General features: G+C 52.3%; 2 protein-coding genes across 10 annotated transcripts; both read right to left on the bottom strand.

The window, feature by feature from the left end:
• Positions 1-1,044: 1,044 nt before the first annotated feature.
• Positions 1,045-15,952, bottom strand: ADIPOR1 (adiponectin receptor 1). Of its 5 annotated transcripts, XM_067026449.1 has the most exons (9): positions 15,597-15,952; positions 15,445-15,486; positions 8,373-8,607; positions 6,539-6,655; positions 5,377-5,548; positions 4,742-4,928; positions 3,576-3,763; positions 2,240-2,433; positions 1,045-1,887 (listed from the first exon to the last, which is right to left on the bottom strand). In XM_067026449.1, the coding sequence occupies exons 3-9, from the start codon at positions 8,511-8,513 to the stop codon at positions 1,759-1,761; spliced, it is 1,128 nt and encodes a 375-aa protein (XP_066882550.1). In that variant the 5' UTR covers positions 8,514-8,607; positions 15,445-15,486; positions 15,597-15,952; the 3' UTR covers positions 1,045-1,758. The 5 variants fall into 5 exon arrangements, with proteins under 5 accessions (XP_066882550.1, XP_066882535.1, XP_066882533.1 ...); XM_067026434.1 differs by lacking the exon at positions 15,597-15,952 and having other exon boundaries at positions 4,742-4,952; positions 15,445-15,481; XM_067026432.1 differs by lacking the exons at positions 15,445-15,486; positions 15,597-15,952 and adding an exon at positions 14,505-14,663 and having other exon boundaries at positions 4,742-4,952.
• A 1,235-nt stretch (positions 15,953-17,187) lies between these two features.
• On the bottom strand, positions 17,188-22,513 carry CYB5R1 (cytochrome b5 reductase 1). 5 transcript variants are annotated; one of them, XR_010839156.1, is made up of 9 exons: positions 22,178-22,286; positions 21,785-21,934; positions 21,598-21,670; positions 20,973-21,079; positions 20,602-20,731; positions 19,866-19,949; positions 18,849-18,986; positions 18,326-18,425; positions 17,188-17,996 (listed from the first exon to the last, which is right to left on the bottom strand). XR_010839156.1 is itself a non-coding variant. In XM_059062749.2 (9 exons), the coding sequence occupies exons 1-9, from the start codon at positions 22,253-22,255 to the stop codon at positions 17,824-17,826; spliced, it is 918 nt and encodes a 305-aa protein (XP_058918732.1). In that variant the 5' UTR covers positions 22,256-22,513; the 3' UTR covers positions 17,188-17,823. The 5 variants fall into 5 exon arrangements, 4 of the variants coding, with proteins under 4 accessions (XP_058918732.1, XP_058918722.1, XP_066882570.1 ...); XM_059062749.2 differs by having other exon boundaries at positions 18,901-18,986; positions 22,241-22,513; XM_059062739.2 differs by having other exon boundaries at positions 18,901-18,986; positions 22,178-22,316.
• Positions 22,514-22,776: the final 263 nt, after the last annotated feature.

The raw sequence follows: 22,776 nt of genomic DNA, 5'->3' as shown, positions 1-22,776 counted from the left end.
ACCACTGTGCCACCAGGGAAACCCCAGAACCAGCATTTTTTAAATGAAGTAACCTAGGATAGATATCAGATGCATCTCACATTGTATTGTTAAATGTAATGTCCGAATGTTGTAACATGTCTACTCCACCATATCCAAAGTGGTCCTACTATGTACGGTTCCAACAGCAGCATCTGGTCTGCTCCACATCCACACCAACACTCAGTCTTAGGACTTTTAATTTGTGCCAGTCTGGTAGGAGTGAAATGGTTTATCAGTTTGGTTTCAATTGACATTTCCCTGATCACCACCGGAGGTAGAGATTTGTTGGCCTAGTTGGATTATTTTTTAAAAGGATCACTTGTTCTCCTAGTTGTACAGACTTGACCCTTAAAGTGAACCCAACTCTGTAACTCAAGAAGATTCCCATCTGGGGACTTTCCTGGTGGTCCAGTGGGTAAGACTCCACGCTCTCAATGCAAGGGGCCCGGGTTTGATCCCTAGTCAGGGAACTAGATCCCGCATACATGCCGCAATGATGAGTCCACATGCTGCAACTAAGACCTGGCGTAGCGAGAAATTAAATTAAAAAAAAAAAAAAAAAGATTCCCGTCCAATGCCTACACTAGCTCAGAAGTGACTACTGCAGGCCTTTTGCATCCAATGAACAGAACTCGTTGTCAGGCTGAGGACAATTTGCAAAGGCACGAAAAGGCATGAAATAACCTCTTGACGAGACAACCTTAATCAGGGCAGTTTTAAAGGAACTGAAGTCTAAAGTATTAATATTATGTAGTAGGCCTTCGATGTTCGCAAGGCAGATATCTTCTAATTATTGAATACTACTACAGCATACTTACTTCTCCGGGAAACGTCTGTGCGCTAAGTAGAGACACATAAAGCGGTCTGGAGGAGCAGATGCTGGAATTCAGTTAGGCCCCTTCGCTGGCCCGCAAACGCCAAACCTGTGATTCCGATTTGTGCCTCAGCTGAATCTGAAATGATTTTACTGGTTTTAATCCTTCGGACTTACGTGCAAATAGCTGAGGCCACACATGTTAAATCTCTGAATGCCAAGTGTCTTCTGTATTCTTTTATTATCATCATAGTCTTTGCATCAAGATACATAGCAATGATAGCAGGTTTCTTTTTAAAGCTTAGTATTAAATATTAAATATCTTTCCCCACTTTAATTTTACATTACTCTGGCAAGAAAACATTAAAACTCAAGTTATCTGAAGCCTGGACACACTTCCATGATTAGCCGGCTGTGTAAAGGTTGGTGGCTTTGCTCTTCCTGCTGTGTGAGCAAGCCCAGGCCCTAGAAAGATGGACGAGGTTATAACAGTTTTTCAAAAGTGTGCTACAAAAACGGATGGCCTGTTATAAGCCAGGTTACAAAGTCAAGACGGGGGTGAGGGTGGGACAGTTTCTTCCAGAAACAGAATTTCTGAAAAGTCCCAGTCCAGCATTTTTCCCCAGAATGGTTGGAGGAGGGGTAAAATCTCCACATGAGCTCCAAAGCCCCGTCTCTGGGAGGGGCCGGTCGTTGCCTTACCGAGGGGGGCGCGGCCACGCCTGCCCATCCTCACCGCTCTCAGCGACGGAATGGAGAGTTTATTGCCCAGTGAGTGTGAAGTGGGCAGAAGCTCGGTTGGTTCTGAATTCTCTAAGAGGTTTCTTCTAGAAACAAGACAACTCAGACTCTTCCTCTCACTTCAGCAAAGAAGTTATTTTAAAAGCACTTGGGAAGTTCCTGCTGTGCCCTCGCGGGGCGGCTCAGAGGAGGGAGTCGTCAGTACAGCCCCCTTCCAGGCCGTATCGGAACTCCTGAAGGTTGGAGACCCCGTAGAAGTGGACGAAGGCGGCTGCCACCACGAGGACGTGGAAGATCTGATGAGACTGGAACTGCAGGGGCACAAGAGAGGGACTCAGGGTGACGTGACGGCACGGAAGGCTGGAGGGAGCGGAGAAGGCACTCGCCTCTCCTCGTTCCTCCCTAAAATTTTTTACATCATAAAAGTGATAAATTTGTTGGAGAAAAAAAATTTTTCAGCCCTGTCAGGGATACGCCAAAATGTTACAAAATTGGTCACCGCCCTCCCCACCATTCTCCCACCTACACGCACAGACAGGCATGTAGGAACTCGTGTGCACCCCCAGACACGACCTGACCCATGTCTCTCACTGCCTCTGCCTCCGAGCTCCACCTGCGGGCCGGTCTCACCGCCACAGGCCCCACTGAAGTGTCGTTTCTTACCCATATGTCGAATTTCCCAGGGAAGAAGCGCTCGGGAATCCGCGCGGCATAAAGGCCGGCTCCAGTGATGTACATCACAGCCATGAGGAAGAACCAGCCCATCTGGCCCACCGTGGTGGCCTTGACAAAGCCCTCCGCGATTGTAAAGTGCATGGTGGGCACGACGCCGCTCAGGCCAAGCCCCAGGAACACCCCTGAACAAAGCAGACACAGGGCGTCAGGCGTGGAAACGGTACCGCTTGGAAGGCACTGCTATCTCACTGATGAGCTACTTTCTGGTGAACAGCACGTGTTCAGGAAATGTAGTGCAAGATGGAGAACACTCAGCAGACATTTCTTTAACATTCAGAATGGGAAGAAGGCTGTGTAGATGCTGATACAGCTATTCCCTCCTAAGGAGCGCCAAGAACCAACGTCTCACGTTCTCTACTATCCGTGAAGCAGCCTAGGAGACCATGTAGGTCAGAACTTCCTGATGGCTGCCTTGGGTACAGAAGCGACATGGTGAGGCCTCAGGTGGCTTGCCAGCCAGGGAGGAGCAAGACAGGTTTCCCATTAAGGTCAGGACCCTGACCTCCTGAGGAGACAGACAGATCCAGATTAGAGGTCGTCGGTGGCCACTGGACACAACGTGAGTAACAGGACGGACAGAACGGGTGCTGGCTCAACACCACCGCCCTACATGCAACCGCAGGGCAGGGACCGCCTCTCCATGTCTGCAGACGGCCTTGGTAAAGCATCGGTCTGGCACATGGTTGGCACCTGATGAGTACTTGATTATTTTACATGAAGGTTCAAACACAGCAGATGTTAAGTCTAAAGGGACCGAAGACTAGTGCTCATTGACGTGCTGCTGCGAGTAATACGGCTTGAGTCTGGATGAGACAACAGGACGACGTTTAGGCTCACAGCTACCCTGCTGCTTGGTAACAGTGTTTATGCTCAAGGTATTTTATTTGCCAAGCCAAGCCTTCCATTCCCTTAGTAAAATAACTTTGGGCAGTTTAATTTTAGCCCCTTGGCTTGAGCTCAGGACCAAGCCCAGTGACCCTGAGGTCACTACAATGACTGCTCTGTACGTGCTTTAACTTCCTCAAACCAAATTTATCAGAGCAGTCGTTTCTATACTTGTAGCTCATTGACCAGGTTGGGAACGAGCTGTCCTATTAACATTTTACGGAAATAGTATGGAACCTGGGGGAGAACTGAGCTTCGAAAATGCATGCTGTTTTGAAAGTTCTCGGCTCGGATGAGGGTCTGGGTGGGGGCCCGGGGTGGAGCCCCTGGGCTCAAGGTCCAGATACCTATGGGGTCTGCGCTCTGTCCCCCGACCCACCTGCTCTTGTGTGCCGGTGCTTGGGAGTGGCAAAGCGGTCCCACTGGGCCGCCACGATGGCAGAGATGCCCAGGACACAGACGGCCGAGAGGTAGATGAGGCGCGGGCGCGGCGAGCAGTAGAAGGAGTAGTAGAGCCAGGGCACAAAGCTCCCCATGATCAGCAGGGCGATCCCCGAGTAGTCCAGTCTGCGGGGCCACAGATGAGACGCGTGGGGGGGGCGGAGGGCCCCGGGCTTCTGTAGCTGGCCCTTCCTGGTCTCCAGCTGCTCTCGCTGGGACCGCCCCCAGCCCCTCACTTCCCACACGGTCTATCCTCTCTCCTGAATCAAAATCCCACGAGGTCAAGCACTTCTATTCCGCAGTGGAAAAGTCTGAACTGTGTCCCTTTCCCTTGGCTGTGAACAGTGACATCCCCCTCATGGATACTTAAATCCAGGGATCCCACTGCAATGCAGCCAGTCTCCAGCTTCCATGCAGGAAGGGCTCTGAGTATTCCCCAGTTCTGATAGGTAGAGTTCTGAAAACAAAACCCTTAACTTGGGAGTATTTTTTAAGGTGTACTCTTCTGTTTTAGTCAACTTCTTAAAGACAAAAATGTATTCTTGTTACTGGTGCTACTGAGAAAAACAAAATAACTCACCATCACCTCCGAAACCAACAACGACAACAACACAAACAAGCAAACCAACAGGACTCCAGGCTCAGAACTGGGGAATAAGGGGAGCCTTACAGGATGGACATCTGGGGCTTCCAGCAATATGCAGGCAGCAAAGATCAGCTCTACTGGACTGGTGGGTCGGAGCACAGAAAGTGCGCCGCGCCCTGAACGGCATGGGCCACTAGGAAGGTAGGCCGGGACTGGGTACCCAGTCCGAGAGAGCAGCCCACTGGTACCCCGAGTTTCACAAAGGGCAGCACTGCACAGGGAGAAAGTATACCCACAACTGGGCTCCACCTGCTGCGGAGGCTGCCGTGAAACTTTTCACGAAGGATCTACGAGAAAAGCTTCCTGGTCCTCCTATACCCGCACAACAGAAAGCCCTTCCTCTGGCACGTGAGGGAATCTTTAGGAGTTGCTGGAGTTCCCAGGGCCCTGCCAGCACCTGGATCACAAGGTGTGACAACGGTGCGCGGTCGTTCCCCACCGACGCTCTCCTCACTCACTTGGAAAAGGTCCGAGAGACCTTCTCTGAGTGACAGTAGACGGTGTGAAAGAGCCAGGAGAAGCTGAGGCAGAGCACGGCGCCCAGGAAGAACATCCCGAACACCACCTTCTCCTGAAGCGGGGCCATGAAGTACATGTTTGGTCTGAGCATCGTCAGGATTCCCAGAAAGAGAAACAGCACAAAACCTACAGGACGGAGAGGAAAGAAGCCTGAGGAGAAAGGGAATGTGTGACGGCTTAAACCAGCACTAAAGCCACAGGCTGAGCTGTGGGCACCGCGGTCGGCAACTTCCGGAGAAAACGGCACCAGTCACACAAGCCCAGACGGAGAGAGCGTCCTCTGAAATGCTGGCGTTCCGTTTCTACCACGGGGATTACGAAGAGGGAGCAGCTGCCTGCACCGGGGACAGCTCTGACCACAGAGGGTGTCGTCTCCGCCCACTCCGAGGCCCCCCACCCCGTCTTACAGACCAGCGACGAAGGGCCCAGCAAGCTCACTGGTAGCTTCAAGGCACGACGCCGGCTGTCAAACTGTCACAACAACGTTGCTTTTCTTTCCCGCGGACAAAGGAGGCTAGACAAGCGCTGGGCATCTAGGGAGACAGCGCGTCCGATTTCCCACCCAGACGCTCACCGAGCAGGTGGGTCCAGATGTTGCCGGTCTCCGTGTGGATGCGGAAGATGCTCCGGAAGCAGGCCCGGAAGGAGGGCATGGGCGGCCTGTGGCCGTGCAGCAGGTAGTCGTTGTCCTTCAGCCAGTCGGGAAGCACGTCATATGGGATGACCCTCCAGCGCCCCTCCCAGACCTGGAACCACACACTCTCTAAGCGGGGCCCGGAGGACGCGAGCCTCCCCAAGGACAAGGGGTGAAGGAGAGCAGCAGCCCGGTTCCCGAAGGGCCCAGGAAGCCAAGACACAGCACGAGCAGCGAGGCCGCCCCAGGACCAACGGCTCGTTAAGGGCTTTGTCCCTGTGTCGCGATAGTTCACCTGGATGTGCTTAGGCAAGTAGGTGAGTGTTGCTCAGTCTTTAAAGAGAATGTGGCAGGACCTCTTTTCAGCTACTTGAGTTTTAAAATTAGGTAATGTAGTGAATGAAAACAAGGAAATAGAAATTATACATATGGTTTTAAAAATATACATTTACCCCTCTGCCCCCGGAGACTCTGGTGGCCGCCTGTCCATCCTTTCCCCCCCTTTAGATGCTAAGTTCTCACTGGGTTGAGCCTATGACTTTTCAGAGCAGGGCTTCTTAACCTGGGACGTATGGACAATGGACAGTGTTGGAAATTTGGATGGAAAAATCATTTTTTTTTTCAATCACTTTGACTAAATTTAACATTTCCCTCAGTTGTAAGTGTGAGCAAGTCTAGTATTAGAATTTGTGACTCTGTCACCAGTAGAAATCAGATATTTTCATACAGTCGTTTTGCAGATATCAAAATATTGTTTCCACTCATTACCACTTAGAAATTATAAATTCTAATAAAACACATTATAGCTTGTCATACATAGTTAACGTATTAATAAAGGTGCCGTGTTACAATATCACATTCTAACATTTTGATGACTGCCAAAGGCACTGATAGCAAAGAGAGTTAAGACCTCCTGCTTTAGAATATATATTGAGCAACGCCAACACAGTAGGCAGTAAACATTTAGCCAGATTCCCCTTGATTTACTTCACCGTAAAGCAAGCCAAGCCCACGCACAGAAGTGAAAGCTCTTCCCCCTAGCGCGTGCCTGCCAGGTGGGGGGAGCCCAGGTGAGCCTGCCCTCCCGCTTCCAGGACAGGACCTTATACACAAACTCCTCCATCTTCTCCATGGCATGGTGGGCTTGCAGGGGCAGTGTCAGCACCCGCACCTCCTCCTCCTCTTCCTGAGGCACTGGGCATGCCTGCTCTTCTTCGGCCTGCGGGAACGAAGGAAACACACACCCACCCTGGGAGTTCCCTAGTGCAGAGTGAGCGGTCCAGAGAAACCTCAACTCACTGCCCCCCGCCTAGCCGCTCTCCCACACACAGGGCCTGAGGCCTTTTCTCCTACAGCATGACGGTGCACGAGTTTACAACTCTGTAAATGCTGGAGCGAAAGCCCAACGCAGCACACGGGGGACAGACGGATGGACACCGGCACCCGAGGCACATGGGACTAGCACACCAGGCCTACATGCTCTGTAAGTCCCAACGGCCCACTCTGATCGCTAAGACAGCGGTTCCTATCTTGCCCCAATTTCCTGAATATTTCTCTCTTCCAGATCACTGAATTCTCAAAAGAATGAAAAAGAGTTTCAGAGATTCCCCTAACAATTTAAATCTGTGCAGTTCTCTGTTCACTGGCTCTGGGGATGCCACCGCAACTGAAACTCTGCATCCACAGCAGCTCCCAGGAGAAGCAGGGTCTCAGAACTGGTTCCGTGAAAGAAGCTGCAGGCCCTCCTGTGCTGTACGGAGGCCTGACACGCAGGGTGCAGCTCGACAGCCCTTGCCTCCCAAGGAGAGAGGCTCCGAGCCATGGAGGTGGAGAGCAGCCTCTCCTCCGGGCTGTTCTTTCTCCTGTGTTGCTTCCTCTTAGATTTCGTGACACAGACTGATATAGACCCCCTCTCCCCGCAGTCTCTCTCCCCCCCTCCGTAACGGGAGTCCTTGGTTTCACTCAGGGTGGCAATGCTACTGCAATTTTGCTCAGGCAAAATGAAAAGACCACATCGATGTGCATGAAGTACTCCGGGTGTTTTCAGGAAGGGTGGGCCCTTCTCCCCCACCCCCGCCCCTCAGTGACACATTAAGAAGGAGATGGAACAGCAGGACAGGTGCCTGCCCGGAGTGCAGCGTCCACACCAGCCTGGAGAGGCTACTTCCAGAATTCTTCTACATGAGAGACTTCTACCTTGTCAAAGCTACACGTTTGTTTTTTTTTTTAACATCTTTATTGGAGTGTAACTGCTTTACACTGTTGTGCTAGTTGCTCCTGTATAACAAAGTGAATCAGCTATACATATACATATGTTCCCATATCTCTTCCCTCTGGCATCTCCCTCCCTCCCTCCCTCCCTATCTCACCCCTCTAGGTGGTCACAAAGCCCCGAGCTGATCTCCCTGTGCTATGCGGCCGCTTCCCACTAGCTCTCTGTTTTACATTTGGTCCTGTATGTATGTCCATGCCACTCTCTCACTTCGTCCCAGCCCGCCCTTGCCCCCCGCCCGTGTCCCCAGGTTCATTCTCTACATTTGCGTCTTTATCCCTGTCCTGCCCCTAGGTTCTTCAGAACCATTTTTTGAGGTTCCATATGTATGTGTTAGCATACGGTATTTGTGTTTCTCTCTCTGGCTTACTTCACTCGCTACAGGGCTTTCTGTTTGTTCACTATACGAAGCCCAGCCTCGTCTCGCTCGACTGCTTCCTTCCTTCAGCCACAGGCAGGCACTGACCACTCGCGGGATTTCAGGTCTCGTGCTAAGCACTGGGGTAGAAGCAACCACTTATAGTGGGAAAAACAGATAAAAAGAGTTACACTACAGCGTGATGAGGACTGGGGTAGAGAGAGTCCCTTGGGGAGACAGTCGAGATCTTAAGAAACAGAGACCGATAGGCCTAAGGGGAGAGGCGGGCCCTTGGGGGACACTTACTTTGGTTGGGCTGGCGACGCCCCGCTTGCCCTGCTCCTCTAGCAGGGGGCCCAGCTCAGCCAGCTCCACTGTGTCTGCCTCCCTGTTCCCGGCAGGAGCCCCACTGCCCTGGGCCACCACAGGTCCTTTGTGAGAAGACATCTGGCTGGTACCTCAATGCTCTGCGGCTTCAGCTTGGGGAAAGGGTGGGGTCTCTCGGCCCCAGGGGGCAGAGAGTTCCCTGTGATGGAAGACACTGAAAGCAAACACAAACAACAAGCGCGAAGGGTGTTGACAATTATTCCTCTTACATCTCTCTCTCTCTCTTTTTTTTTTTTTTTTTGCGGTATGTGGGCCTCTCACTGCTGTGGCCTCTCCAGTTGCTGAGCACAGGTTCCGGATGCGCCGGCTCAGCGGCCACGGCTCATGGGCCCAGCCGCTCCGCGGCACGTGGGATCCTCCCGGACCGGGGCACGAACTCGTGTCCCCTGCATCGGCAGGCGGACTCCCAACCGCTGCGCCCCCAGGGCAGCCCCACATCTCATTTCTATGAGCCAAAATACACAGGGACTAAGACACAGCCCCTCAACGCACAGCCTCTCCAGTCCTAGAGGCCAGTTAAGTGCTTTCGTTCTCCTCTTAACTATCACCCTTTACTTGGAACCTCACTAATCTTAAAGATAAGGCTGAAAACCTCGTTGCTTGCCTTCACAGGATTTGTTTTTTGCACCAAACGATCACCACAGAAGAACAGCTACCCACCCGCAAGTCCCTCCCACATGCATGGAGCCGAGTTTAGCCCACCACCCCCAGAGCTAGTCTGCCCTGGAAAGTCCTGGCCCTGAGATTCAGGAGCCAGACGAGGAGGCCGACACCTGGCTGTGATTGCTACGCGGCCCCCCGGCTTAGACATGAACTAACTGCCGACTGAACTCGGTGGGCCTTACCTACAAATGCTGACCGTGTACCTTGCACACAAAAGGAACTTGGCTGTGGGCTAGGTGCCCAGTGGTTAATTTCTCTGCCAGGTCTACTGCTTCTATTATAGGATCACAGCCCGGCTTCGACACCTGGACAGGAAGCTTTCCTCACAGCCACTCCTTACAGCAGCAATAACTTGCCTGGATGCGGGAGGCTGAAGGCAGGAGGCAGCCCAGCCTTGCCCTCTGCCACCAAACAACCGGCTCAGCAAGCTGTCCCAGCAACCATGGCTCATGACCTACGCCCCACTCAAACGAACTTTTCAGAGACCTGAGACGGGAACATAGATCCTGTAAGGAAGTAGTCTTTCATCAGGCCCCAGGGAGATGAAGGCAGTATGGAAAGGAGGGGGAAAGTGCCCCAAGATTTCCACCCCGCAACAAGGGCGTTTACTGCTCGCAGCAAGAGGAACCAGAATAGTCACATTTTCTTGCACTGGTCACCTGAGCCCCAATAACCACAGGGCAATGCAAAGAGGGCCAGGCAACACCTGCACACGGAGCGAGCTGCACGATGGGGAGGAAACCGAAGCTCGGGCTGCCCACACCTTTCCTATGGGCAGTCAACACAGCCCTGCTCCCAAGGAAGGCACCGTGTCCACTCCCCGTGGCTGTTCACCAGACATCCATCTTTGGCATCTTGTACCAGTTCTTTGTTTACCCAACAGTGATCTCAATTCCTTCTCAGGGATTATCATGGGATACATGCAGTCAGGTGAGGGCAATCCGCAAGTTTCAAAACAGTCATGCTATGCTCAACACACAAGCACAGCTGAACGATACTGGCAGAGCTGGTTCAAGAGAACAGACGCCCATAACTCAGTGCACGCAGACCTGTCTTCGGTGTCAACACACAGGCAGTTCCTCTTCCTCCAAATGTGCAAGACTCTGACAAGAGAGATGCCAGCCTACAGTCATAGCCAACAAGTGAGCCCAAGGAGAACAGGAAATTGGAGGCCTCTGAAACCTCAAGAGATAGGCAACCCACGTGAGCAGAAACATTGGGAAATCTTTCTCAATAAGCTGGCCAGAAAACATATTTCCTCAAAGTGGAGTACTACTGAATAAACAGCTTAAATAAAAAATAATTTATACTGGGGCGAAAACATAAACAGCTTTGGGCGTCTTGGAGAAGTCTGAAAAGGGGAATATACTCAGCTATTCTAGAATACTGCTGCCAGTATTTGAGGGGTGGCCACTAGGGCTTAAGACAGATATATAGATACAGATACAGATATTCTCGGGTTCTGGGATACAACACTACATAGATCACAAATTTATACATATCCCTGATTTTGGTCAGAACACGTATTTCAAAACGAATGAATGAATGAGGCAGCTTTCCAGCAAGAAGCATATGACCAATTAGCTTCTGTTGCTAGCTAAGGGTTTATGGACTTGTGCTTGTAGGGCTTCCTCCTGTCCCTCTCCCCAGAGTAAGCCAACACATTCACTGAATACTTGACACATGTATTTAGTGCCAGCACCCTAAGGCACTTTAAGGTACTGTGCAAAATACAAAGTTGAACAAGTTAAGTCATCGTCTTGAAAGAGCCTGTAATCAGATGGCATAAGGTAATCTGTGATACGTACAAAACCAGTGATACAGTTGCACTGCTCCAGGAGGACAGTGGACGGAGAACCCCTAAACTAGGATGGCCACACACTAAGTTCAGTTACTTTGAGTGTTGTCATGTCACCAAAGTGAGCAAAGTCCACTGTCCAGCTGGGTCTTCTAAACTGTAGCAACACAGGGACAGGAAAGGGAGAGAGAGGGTCGGAAGTCTGGCAAGAAAGAAAAGCCAATAATGCTAGGACCTGAAAATATCACTTGACAGCGTGGACCACTCACAAACAGCTGGGAATTACTGCAAGCAAGCGTTTCACTTTCTACTATGTAACACCAGCCTCAGCCCCTGAAGTGTTAAGACTGACTCTGGGAACCGTCAGGAGAGCCAAATGTACTTCAGCTTTCTACTAGCTTTCCTATCCTTACCTATTTTAGAGGAATCACATCTTCCCTCAAACTCGCCACACCCAATATAGCAACTATAATTGGGCCAGGCTCCACTGAGTGCATTTTTGATGGGATTTCTTCAATTCAAGCTGATAAATCTTTACCACTAAGCTTTCCAACTGGATAAACCTATGACATTAGAGAAGAAAGCTGTGGAGGCGGGGAGGTGCTTGAGCTCCTATAAATAAGATTATCTGGTGCCAAACTAGGGAAAGGACTGATTCTTAATCGCCAGCATTTGCTGGTGAGTTTACTTCCCTCACACTTTTGGAGACATTTATTTTGTGAACTAAGTTGCCAAGTTTTCCAGGCTATAGCACACTCCTTCCCTGGAGTCAAAGGCACAAAACTTCTTCTAGGAGTTTTTAATCTGGGTCCCTGGGCCCTCAGAGGTTCCATGGGTAAGCTCCATCTTTCGCCTACATGACTCTCATTGTTCTAAAGCAAGACTAGCCTAGCAGTAAAGACAAAGAACACAGCCATCTTCTCCTCTACCTGCTCTCTTTCTTAGGGAAGGTGGTTTCATAGCACTCCTGGGGGGAAATGAGTCAAGGCAAAGGCTTATGTTTGAAAACTATCAAATTGCAGGAAGGGAGCCTCAGCTTTCCTATTTGATCACAGTGTCACTGACCTAGAGTCTGCAGTGAAAAATCACAATGTAACTTTCTTTGTAGCTCTTCTCCAGATAAAGCTATCCCAACAGAAGGGGTCTGTTCTTTTTGATTCCAGAGACAGGTAAGCTTTTCAAATGCCACGACAAAAAGAAAAAAGTAAAGTATACAGGAATATGAAGGCGTTTCGTACCAGTCCTTGTTTTTAATACCTGGCTTTTAAGTAAATTACACATATATGGCCACTATAGTAACACATTATAGTGATAACTTTATACTGTGAAAGCCCCGATGAAACAAAAGCAAACTAGGTGCATGTCTAAAAGCCAATCACTTGGAACCAGTTTGCCTAGAGGGCACTTTCAAGAATCTCTTCAATCCAAGATAGCTAAAACTTTATAAACATTAATCACGGTCGCCAACATTTCTGAGCAGGAAAAGGGAACCAACTTTGAGTACAGTGAGAGGAGCAAAGTCCAGTGGGTGCCATGAGGGACAAGTGGGCATTAAGGACAGAATGTAACAACTTTGATGAGTATCAGCACCAGAAAATACTCCATCAGTATTAATAAAGCTTCTGGATTTAAAGATGACTGTTTAGTTCACCAGCATGATCACAAGTAGATGGGACAGGAGACTGTAGCAAGAGCATTAAAGACTTTCCGTTTGGTTTTATAGTAAAGGAGTCAAGGAAATTTCTTAGGGAAATAGAGAACAAACTTTTGGGCCAAGAATGAAGTGCAAATGTCTTTTATCCATCTGCGAATACCACTGATTAAACACAACACGCGTGGCACTGTGGCTACAGAGAAGGCAAAGAGACCAGTTAGTGGCTTCGCATGGCTGCTGGCCTCTATTATAAGAGGAGGCAATAACTTCTGATTTCTACGAAAACCACTACAAGGCTAAATGCCATAAAGTGCTGAAGGAATTCAGAAGAAAAGCTCAATTTTAGTTGGAATAATCAGGAAAGGTATGGTGGAAGATTTTAAGAAAGGATCTTGATAGGTAAAGATGCAATCAAGGCATTCCAGAGGGTAGTGCTATGAACCTGGGCTGGCTTGAAAGAACAAAGCCCCCAGGGCAGTGAATAATCCACCTTCCATAAGGAAGTCTTGGAAAGGTAAAATGAGGCCAGACTTAAGAAACTGGAGACAGCCTAAAACCCTACCTACGGTGGTGCACTTTATCCATTAGCAATGGGGACCCTACTGGGTTAAGGCTGTGCCCTTGTCTGAGTTTCCTTCCTACTTGCAGGCAAAGTGTTTGCTTAAAATTTCTGTTCGTCCCCTGGAGATCACATAATTTCTTGGCCACTGAGCATTGAATGCTTTCAGATTCTACTCAGAAATTAGGTATAGTTTTGTGGAGGTCTACCCTAAGACGGTTGCTCACAGGGAACACAGCAGTTTTCAAGATTGATTCCCCAAGTATCAACCACTATAAGGTAACACAGAAGTTACTCCTGGGGTAAAGAAATTTAGTGGCTGCAAGCTGGGAACTATTACCCTGACGCTGCAACCTGTTGGACACCACCCCGCCCACGCTCCTAGTACTGTATGGACGCTACAAAACCTAAGGGACAGCAGTTGCTACATCACCGGTGACGCAACCCCTATTGAGAGAAAAGCAGGAGACAGATCCCACGATCACTTCATTTCAGAAAAGAACCAGCCATTATAGCGTTCGCTAGATTTACGTCAGTGGCCTATATAGTCCCTGCTGTGTTTTCTAGCCTTTCTTCTACATACTGGGGGGAAGCTATGGTTAATCCAGCTAAGTACTTTGTAGGCCTCCGGCTGCTCCTCTGACACCTGAAACCATGGAAATGAAATTCACCTTGTCAGTTTCCCTTTAGCCAATGTAGCACCAGAAACCGAGGAGAAACATACCTATTTTCTTAAAACTCGGAGGCTTGACCAAAAATCTAAAACACAGGATGGCATCAATGAGAGATTTCTGAGGGAATGAAATTTCGTTTTTCCTTAACGTACTTTTTAGATTTTGCTCACATTGCAGCTTTTGGGACTACCTTAAACAAAGGCAAATTGTCCACCAACGTCCCCTTCTCCCCCATCAAGGTGGGCGCACTGTCACGGTCTAGGAACCTTGGAGCTCTTCAGGCCACCAAAGGCGGGTACTCCCCGACGAGAGGCGGTTCCGCGATCCAGGCCTGCAGCCCCTTCGCGCTGCCCTCGCGCGGCGTTGGGACCAGGCTCAGCTACGGCCTGGCGGGCCCGAGTTGGAGCCCGAATCCGGACGTCTCACCCCGACGACTGGGAGGCACGGCAGCCACCACGGCTGTTGGCAGCGGGGGACGCGGCGCGCACGGGAAGGGCCACGAACGTGGACACCCGACGCGGAGTGGCCGGAGGCGCGGCCGGCTTCGGGCGGGGGTCTCGGGGCCCTCGGAGCCCTCGGGACGCCCAGGCAGGCCGGTTCCACGGCTGCCGCCTCAGGCCCGCGACGAGGCTCCCGGGGGGCCTCGCGCTCCGGCCGACCCCCGCCCTCCCACCCGCTCGCCGCGGAGCCCCGGGAAACTTACGGCGGGCGGCGGGGTCGCGCTACATCCCGCGGCGCTGGAAACAGCCTGTGGCCGACCGGCCCGAATCTTCTGCGCCCTCCCCGCGCCGGAAGGGGCGCGCAACCGCACGGCGTCACCTCCGCGGGAGCGTCACGTCCTCACGGGCGCTCCGCCCCCTTGGCCCCAGCGAGGCCCAATCACAGGCCGGCTTCTCAGCCCTGCCCCGAGAGGGACCCGCCCCTCCACCTGGCCCCGCCCCCTCCAGCCCGACAATCTTTCCTCAGTCCCAATCACAGGCCCGCTCCCTCGGCCCCGCCTCCCCGAGAGGGACACGCCCCTCCTGACGGCCCCGCCCCCTCCGCGACTCAGCCGCGCCTCAAGTCCCATTCGCAGGTCCTCTCCCTTCGGCCCCGCCTCCTGCGCGTGGGCCCCGCCCCCTCACTCTGCTCCAATCGTAACCCCCCCCGCAAGGCCTCGCGGGGACCACGCCCCCAAGTTGCAAACTAGGGCGCGAGATGGGGAAGGAATTTCAGGGAATTAGACCGAGCCCTGCGAAGGAATGCCGAATTTCCTACCCTGCACCTTGTTGTCCTCTAGGCTGGGCACTTCTTAATCCCTCTTTTTCAACCTCATGGCCCCTCCCTCCCTTCCGTAAGTATTTACTGAGCGCCCGTGGTGTGCGAGGCACGAGGCAGGCAGGCTCCTGGTTAGAAACAGCGCGGCGGCGCTGGGCCAGAGGGGGACCGCAGGGTGCTGCAGCCCTCGCCTGGGCGACTGACACTTCTCACTTCTCCCAAGGCTGGTACGTGAGCAGTCTATTCCAGATGCAGAGAGAAGGTACTTTAGAATGATCCTGCATGGATGCTTCAGTGCAGTGCGATTAATTCTGGTGCTGGTTAAAAGCGTTAGCAGGCTCTGGAGTCACATAGACCCAGGCTTCTGTCCCTGGCCAGGCTCTCACCTTGAGCACATTAGCGAACGCTCCACATCATAAGTACCTCGCCTGAAAAACAGGAATAAAATAGTGCTGTTTCACGGGCTCTTTGTCAGGATTGAGATAATTTATGCAGGCTCTTAGTTTGATGCGTGGCAAATCGTAAATGCTTCACAAACCTTAGCTATTATGTGCTGCCTGCTGTATAAAACGTGTGCTGTCCACAGGATTGAGTTTGTTTCTCAGCATGGCATTATCAGGCTCTCACCTGCTCCCAGGCCGCATCCTCCTCCACTTTCCCTCTGGCATTTGGGCCTCAACAAACCTGCCTGGCTCTCCGAGTATGAGCTTCTCTTTTGCTCCCCGGGCTTTTGCACATGCGGATCCTTCTGTTGCATTGCTCATGCCCCCATTCTCTGCCAAAGGATCCAAGCAACTTACAGTTCCCAGTTCTAGGTTTGGCTTTGGATCGAGACAATCCTAGCTTCACATTCAGGCTCTGCCAGCCACTGACCAGCTGTATGACCTTCTGCCTATCCTCAGCCTCAGACTCACAGGATTATAATAAGGTTTCAATTACACAATGATCATTTAGCACGGCACCTGCTACGAGGCTGTTCACTAAAAATTTTTTTCTTCTCTTCCTCCCTCTCAGAATCTTTTCCAAACCCTTCCCATCTGCACCTTGTATCTCTTCTATAGTATTAACCACACTGTGGTGGAATTATTTATCCCTGTCTTACTCTAGACGATGAGTTGTTTGGGGTCTAAGAACAGTCTTGGTCATGGTTGAATCCTCAGGACCTAGCACAGTGCTTGGCACGTGGCAGGTCCTTAATGTTTGTATATTGAGTGGATAAGGCAGGAACCCGTGCGAGACAAGGAATGAGCTTCTGTGTGGGAAATTCGCTTTGCTGGGCTGCTTCACTGTGTGAGCCCAACAGCCCTAGGCAAGATTTTCCTTTTTGGAGGTGAGGTAGCCGAGTGTGTCTCACAGAGCCCAGTACACACACATACCAGCTGATCAAGACACGTCTGATGGAATGCCAGTAACACAATTTAGTGATGGTTCTACCCTGGGGAGCGTCCACAAGCCTTTCTTCCAGGGGCCCCTGGGGAAGCAGTATACAGTTCCCTGCAGAAAAACAATGTCGACCTTCCTCCTGACCTGATGCATTGTTCTGTTCCAGTGTGACTAACAGAAGATCTGAAGAGGTGGCCCTGGTGTGACGCTGGGAGGGAGTGGACTGGGCCAGGCTGGTGGAGCAGGAGAAGGGCGGTCAGGACAGATGTACCTGGGGGCCAGCAATGTCCAGGCACCGACCAGTCTGGCCAGGGCTGGTGATGTCAGGTTACTTTTTAAAGGACAAGGCTCCTCTTCCAAATAGAAAGACAATACTTTGACTTATTTGCCAGGTACCCTGAAGGATAAATGCAGTGAAGAAAGGGCCAAGGGAAGGAAGGAGGGAAGGGGTGGCCAAAACAAGGACCACTGTGAGGGGTACCTGGGCTCCAGAAGCTTCCCTCTCACTTGTATTCTCCTTCCTCCACCTTAAAAGTTCTCCAGGGAGAAGTTGAGCTTCTGGCTCTGCGGAGACAGCTGCTAAGATGAGTGTGGAGTTTAGTGGCAGCTCACATTTCAGCTCAGGGTACAACTGCTCAAAGGTTCTTTGGAAGACCTGGGGGAGATTCTGTGCTGGGAAACCCTTCCTCCCAAGATTCTCAGGCATGAAAAGCCTTGGAAACAAGGACCCCAGACACAACCACCTCTTTGGTAGAACACAAGGGCCTTAGCCCCATTTATTTGCATAAGCCAGAGGTTTCTGCCACAGTAACAGTCTTAGATTGTGGGGAGCCCTTTCCCTCCAGCCTCAGCAGGGGAAGAGGGAGACAGACACACGAACACATCTTTCAGATCCCTTTCTCTGAGGTCTGAAGAGACCATCTCCTCCTCTCCTGTTGCCTCTAAAAGATTAGCTTTCTAAGTCTGCACGCCCCACCTCACACACAGTCTGCTGTGGGTTAAGCACCAAATATTAAATCAAACCCATTAAACAGGTTGCTCTTTAACCACAGACACAAAGAGGAGCGTGATGCCATGAAGGAACTGGTCAGTCTTGGAACAAATGTACGTGCTCCCTTCTTTCTGACCCGTGGAAGAGTCTGCTCCTTGAGCCTGACCTGGACGTTTCAGCACAGGGAGACCAGGGCGCCTTCTAGGGAATGACTCGGCTTTGGTCCTCTTCCACGGCTAGAAGGATGTTGTTCCCGCAGGGACCATCCAGATTCCAGCTCCGGAGAAAGACACAAGGCTGACACTGTCGGGAAGGGCATCTAGGGCTTGTAGCATTTGCGGGCTGACTGGGGGCAGATGCCGGCAGTAGGACCAGGGAAGTGAGGGGACGCTCAGTAGGTAAATCGCATCTTTTGCGAGTAGCCCAGTTTGTCCAGGTTGGGGTGGCAGGCCAGCTGCACCATCGGGGGTGGCCCACAGAGCAGCAGCAGCACATCCTCCCCTGGGGCGGGCAGGTGCTCCTGGATCATGTCGGCAGACACAAAGCCCTTGCTGTAGGCCCAATCTGCGTGGGGAGAGGAGAGAATGACGCTCCAGATCCATGCTGGCAGTGGGCTGCAGTGCGGGGCTGGGGTGGGGTGGTGGTAGTCCAGAAGGGCTCCTGAGAGGGTACAGAGCTGTAGCGGCAGCTGGACAGGTCTACTCAGCCTGCTTCAGCGGCACGGCCAGCCCTGCACCCACCTGGTAAATGGGAACCGCGGGAAAGAGTCCAGGAGACCACTGTGTCCGTGAGCTCAGAGTGTGGCGGTGTCGGGCAGGGTCGGTTTCACTGAAACCAGAGCCCACAGGCGGGCGAGGCCCTGATTTGGGGATGTCCAGAAATGGGGAGGGTACCTTCTGGGGGGTGATCCAGAGTGAACCAGAGCTTAAAGTGGTTGGGGTGTCGGGCCTGCAGCTCCTCCAAGTCCTCCCGTAAGATTATGTCCTTTTCAGTCTGAAATGAAGAGGAGAAGCAAAGTCTTTAGGAACCTTCTCAGGTTCCTAAACATAACAACATAAAAAGTTCTCTGCTATAACAACTTTCCAAGCGGAAAGAAAAAGAAAACTGAAGTTCTAGGGAGTAAGCAAGGGTTTCAGGGAGTTAGGATGAGGGGAGGGAGAGGGGAACAGCCTTTATTTACACAATATAAAGGAATAAAGACAGAATATTTAACAAAGGAGACTCAAGGAGCAAGTTTCTATACTCAGGACTAGACTCCTTAAATGTTTCCTTTTTTTTCTTTCCTTGCGGGCCAGGGAGGGAATTTGGCTCAGTGCTCTGTCCTCCTTATTGTGGAAGAGGACCCTCTACCCGCAGGAAGGGCTTGGCCAGAGGCTGAGCCAGACGCTGGGCTAGTTTTGCCCATTGGTACCATACCTCTCCCCACACAGTAACTCTGAAGTCCCAGAACTGAGAAAAGCAACGCAACCTGGTTGGCAAAAAGCAGAAAGCACTGGGTTGGATCTTCGGGGTCTTTCAGGATGGCCTGGATCAGCTGCAGCATTGGGGTGATTCCTGCACACAGATGCCCCACAGTGAGAAGCGGCGGCCACCCTCCCCATCCCTGCTCCTTAGCTGCCCAACCCTCTCATCTTAATTCTACTCACTCACCCCTTCACCCTGTTTGCCTTTGTGTCCTAATTCTCTACGCTCCCCCTGTGTCTTCACGGCACCTACATTTCTGGACAGATGGGCCCTTTACCCCAAACTCACTAAAATTCATATCTGGTAGGTGAATTGTGGCCACGTGCTCAAAATTCACATAAATTCATATTGCTGAGATCCTTCTAAGGAACCAATCCAAGACTCTCTGGAAGTCCCTTGGAGGCTAAGGCTCCCGTATCACAGATGAGTGCAAGTACCTACTGATTCAATGCTGAGATGCCTGGAGCCCTGGACATGCAGGTTAAGTGCACGTGCTTTGGAACTGAGCAGAGCTGCACACTAACCCTGCCTCTACCCATGTGGAAACGATTCGACCTCTCTGAACCTCCGTGTTCCCATCCGTAAAATGGGAAGGCTTGTACCTATGTCATAGACACGTATAAAGAGTCTAGCACAGTGTCTAACATAGGGAAATGCCCATTGTCAATTTTCTATCTTCTCGACCCTCCTATTCTTAGCTGCTTCTCTGTTCTCACCTAAAATTTATTAGATTCATTCCGTCTGAGTCTTGGGAGAGCCCACATGATTTGTTTCTCTCATTCTGTCAGTTAAAATAGATTTTGGGGGGTTTCTACCTGATTATGATTTTGTTTTGCAGCAACTGGGGAGCTCTAGGCATTGCTGGGAATCCCCTGATTAAGTTTGGCCCTGATTCCCAAACCTTCTGAGGGTCACCTGGAAGCTGCCAGGGCAACAGTCACAATGGTGGGAGGAGCAGGGGACAAGCACCTGTGCCTCCGGCAATCATTCCCAGTTTCCTGGCCACTCGAGGTTCCGGTGGAGACTTTTTGTTGGGCTGAATGCTAAACATCCCTGAGAAGTCGAGTGGAGAGAGGGGTGAAAGAACAGTCAATTCAGGGAGCTAAGAAAACAAATGCAGAATCGAAAATACACCCCAGGCCAGTTCTGCAGCTGCTGTGGAATCTGATCTTGGAGCTGGGGTGTTGAGCCAGCCCTGACGACAAGACACGAGGGACGATGGGGCCAGGACTGTCTGTCCCATATTATGAGCTACAAGTCAGTTTGGGAACACACAGTGAGTCATCAGCTGACCCCCCCAGAGGGTCACTCCCTGCTCAGGGTGAAAGGCATGAGGCCAGGTGTGAATCTATTTTCCCAAGTGACACAGAGCAGCTCCCAGGCTGGCTAATGCACTCAGCTGCTCCCCCGAAGGGCTGAGAGTAATCTCTGGCTCTCTGCATAGCTCGGCCTGAGGGCCGGCTCTCTGAGGGAGAGAAAGAGAGGCCCCGCGTTTGCATTAGTCCTCTCCAGGGCCTGGCACGGTGGGTGAATTCATGTGGATGGAGAACTGATCCCTGTGTCAAGAGGGGCTGAGGAACATGCCTTTCTATAACGTCAGGGGCAGCTGGCCCTTACCCGCGTGCACACACACACAACGGACACACAGAACCACACTGTGTGGAGAGGACGCCGGGCACTGGAGATGTGGGAGCTAGGCCATTACCTTTCCCAGCGTAAGTGAGCAAGCCACTTGGCCCCCGAAACTCCACCACGTCCCCAGTCTCCAGGCTATCCAGGTACTGAGACATCTTTCCCCCCTCAGGAAATGTGGGGTGCACACCCTTCAGGTAGACCTGGTAAGACAGAATGGAAAGTACTTTGTTTGGAATGTCCCTGGTATCTGAGACCCCTGTTGACTGAACCTGCCTGAAGCAGGGCACGGATGACACACATGCTCTCTCTTCCCATTCCACATACTTTCTTCATGACCACAGAGGACACGCATCTCCTCCTATCAAACTCATCTTGGACGTTTCTACAGATCCCAGAGGGAGGAGGATAAGGGGCTCCTGGGGCTCCTTCCTACCTTCTTACCTTGATGACAAGATCCACATAGCCTTGGTCCTCGTCGCTGGTGACAGGAGTGTACGGCCTGATGACCAGGCTGCCATCGATCCGGGCAGAGAGGTAGACATGCTTGCCTGGGGACCGCGTGCAGAGCTATATAAGGGCTCCTGTGGAGGTGCTGCATTCCTGTTACCTTTCAAACTAATCTGGGAGGTTTGAGAGGACAGAAGCGTCTTGCTCCGTGCTGGGGTCCCAGTGAGCTACCAGGCAGGGAGGATTCACCCCTCTGAGCCCCCAGCTGGATCCCTCATAAACTCCCCTCTGCTGAGATTCTTATCAATGACTGCCAAGACCTTAGGAGTGAGTTGAGGGTCTGGGCAATGGGGAAAAGATTAGTGCTTGCTCAGCGGGGATATGAGCAAATCCTGCAGGAAGGAGGGAGGACTGCTGAGTGTCGAAGATGTCTGGGGGCACAGAAGCCACACCCTAGAGTGGCCCAGGGCACCTCACAGCCTGGAGGATACGCAGCCTGGTGGGGAAAGGGTGATGGAGTGGGGAGGCACTAGACGGACGCAGCGCGTTTCAGGAGACCCCAGAAGGCGGATCACCCTATTAGAATACTAGGGAAAGGAGCCCACGCCGCAGTTCTTACCCACAGGCAGCCCCAGAACGTGGTGGCCGGTGGGCAGGGCAAAGCGGAACCTCTTGGTGTTGTGGTTCACGGCCTGGAGGATGGATGACAAGCGTCTCACCAGGCAGGTCTGGTGTCGCCAACTCCCCGGGGCATCCCAACCACAGCCGAGCGGAAGTCCTGTCCCCTCCGCTACTCCACAACTCACTGTCTTGTCTAGAAGTCGCAGCAGGTACTTCTCATTGGGGTCCAGGAGCGTGATCCGCGGCCGGCGGGACCTCCGCACCAGGTAGGAGCCCAGAGCCAGGCCGAACAGAGTCAGCAGCCCCACCCCCAGGGAGGCCAGCAGGACTGGGCTCTGCGGGCAGAGGGAGCAGCGTGACCTTCGCGCCGGGGAAGAGCCCAGGGCGTGGGCGGTGACGGGCCCCTACGACCTACCCCCCGGGTGGCGACCCCGAACTCCGGCGCAGGAGCAAGCCGAGCTCAGGGGGCAGCCTGGGTGGGGTCCCCAGCCCGAGCGTGCGGTACCGGGACCCCGGCATCCAGGGCGGGTGTGAAGCCCTGCGGGGCGGAGTCGGCGGTGAGAGCCCCTGGTCCGGACCTGAGTGCCGGGAACCAGAAGGGGCGGAGTCCCCTGGTGCGGGATACAGAGCGAGGGTCTCACCGGCTGCAACCCCATCTTCAAGAGCCGCGTCCTGCACCTCGCAGCCAGCGCCCAGATCCCACAATGCGCCGCGGGGCGGGCAGGAGGCGGGGCCTGGAGGGGGCGGAGTCACTCCGCGCCCCACCTCTTTCCTCCGGACTCGGCTCCCAGGTACTCCTACAAGGAGGGGCTTCAGCTCCAGGCCCTCCTCCCCAGCCTTCTGTCCCTGCTACTTAGACCAATTAGCCTGGAACAGGGAGGGAGTCCTGTCAAACGTAGAACCACACCAAGCCGGAACTGGAAATCTCCAAGTCTGCAGATTGCTTAGCAGGGAGGAATCTGGCGTTCAGAGAGAGAGAGAGACAGGCTCAAAGTAGAGCAGGAGGGCCTGAAACTGATCATTGTGTAGTCACGTTAGTTCTTCAAAAGGCAGACTTTCAACCAGAGGATTCGCAGCCTGGCCAAGTCTCCTCGGCAATGACGGTGGCATCTCCATTTCCTGCTTCCGTGACTGGTTTTGCTCACATGGCCAGGCCCTCCTGCCATCAGGCTCATTC

The sequence above is a fragment of the Kogia breviceps genome, chromosome 1, assembly GCF_026419965.1.
Source record: "Kogia breviceps isolate mKogBre1 chromosome 1, mKogBre1 haplotype 1, whole genome shotgun sequence".
NCBI classification, from domain to species: domain Eukaryota; kingdom Metazoa; phylum Chordata; class Mammalia; order Artiodactyla; family Physeteridae; genus Kogia; species Kogia breviceps.
The sequence above is the reverse complement of the archived record's forward strand: the minus strand, read 5'-3'. Positions and strand labels throughout refer to the sequence as shown.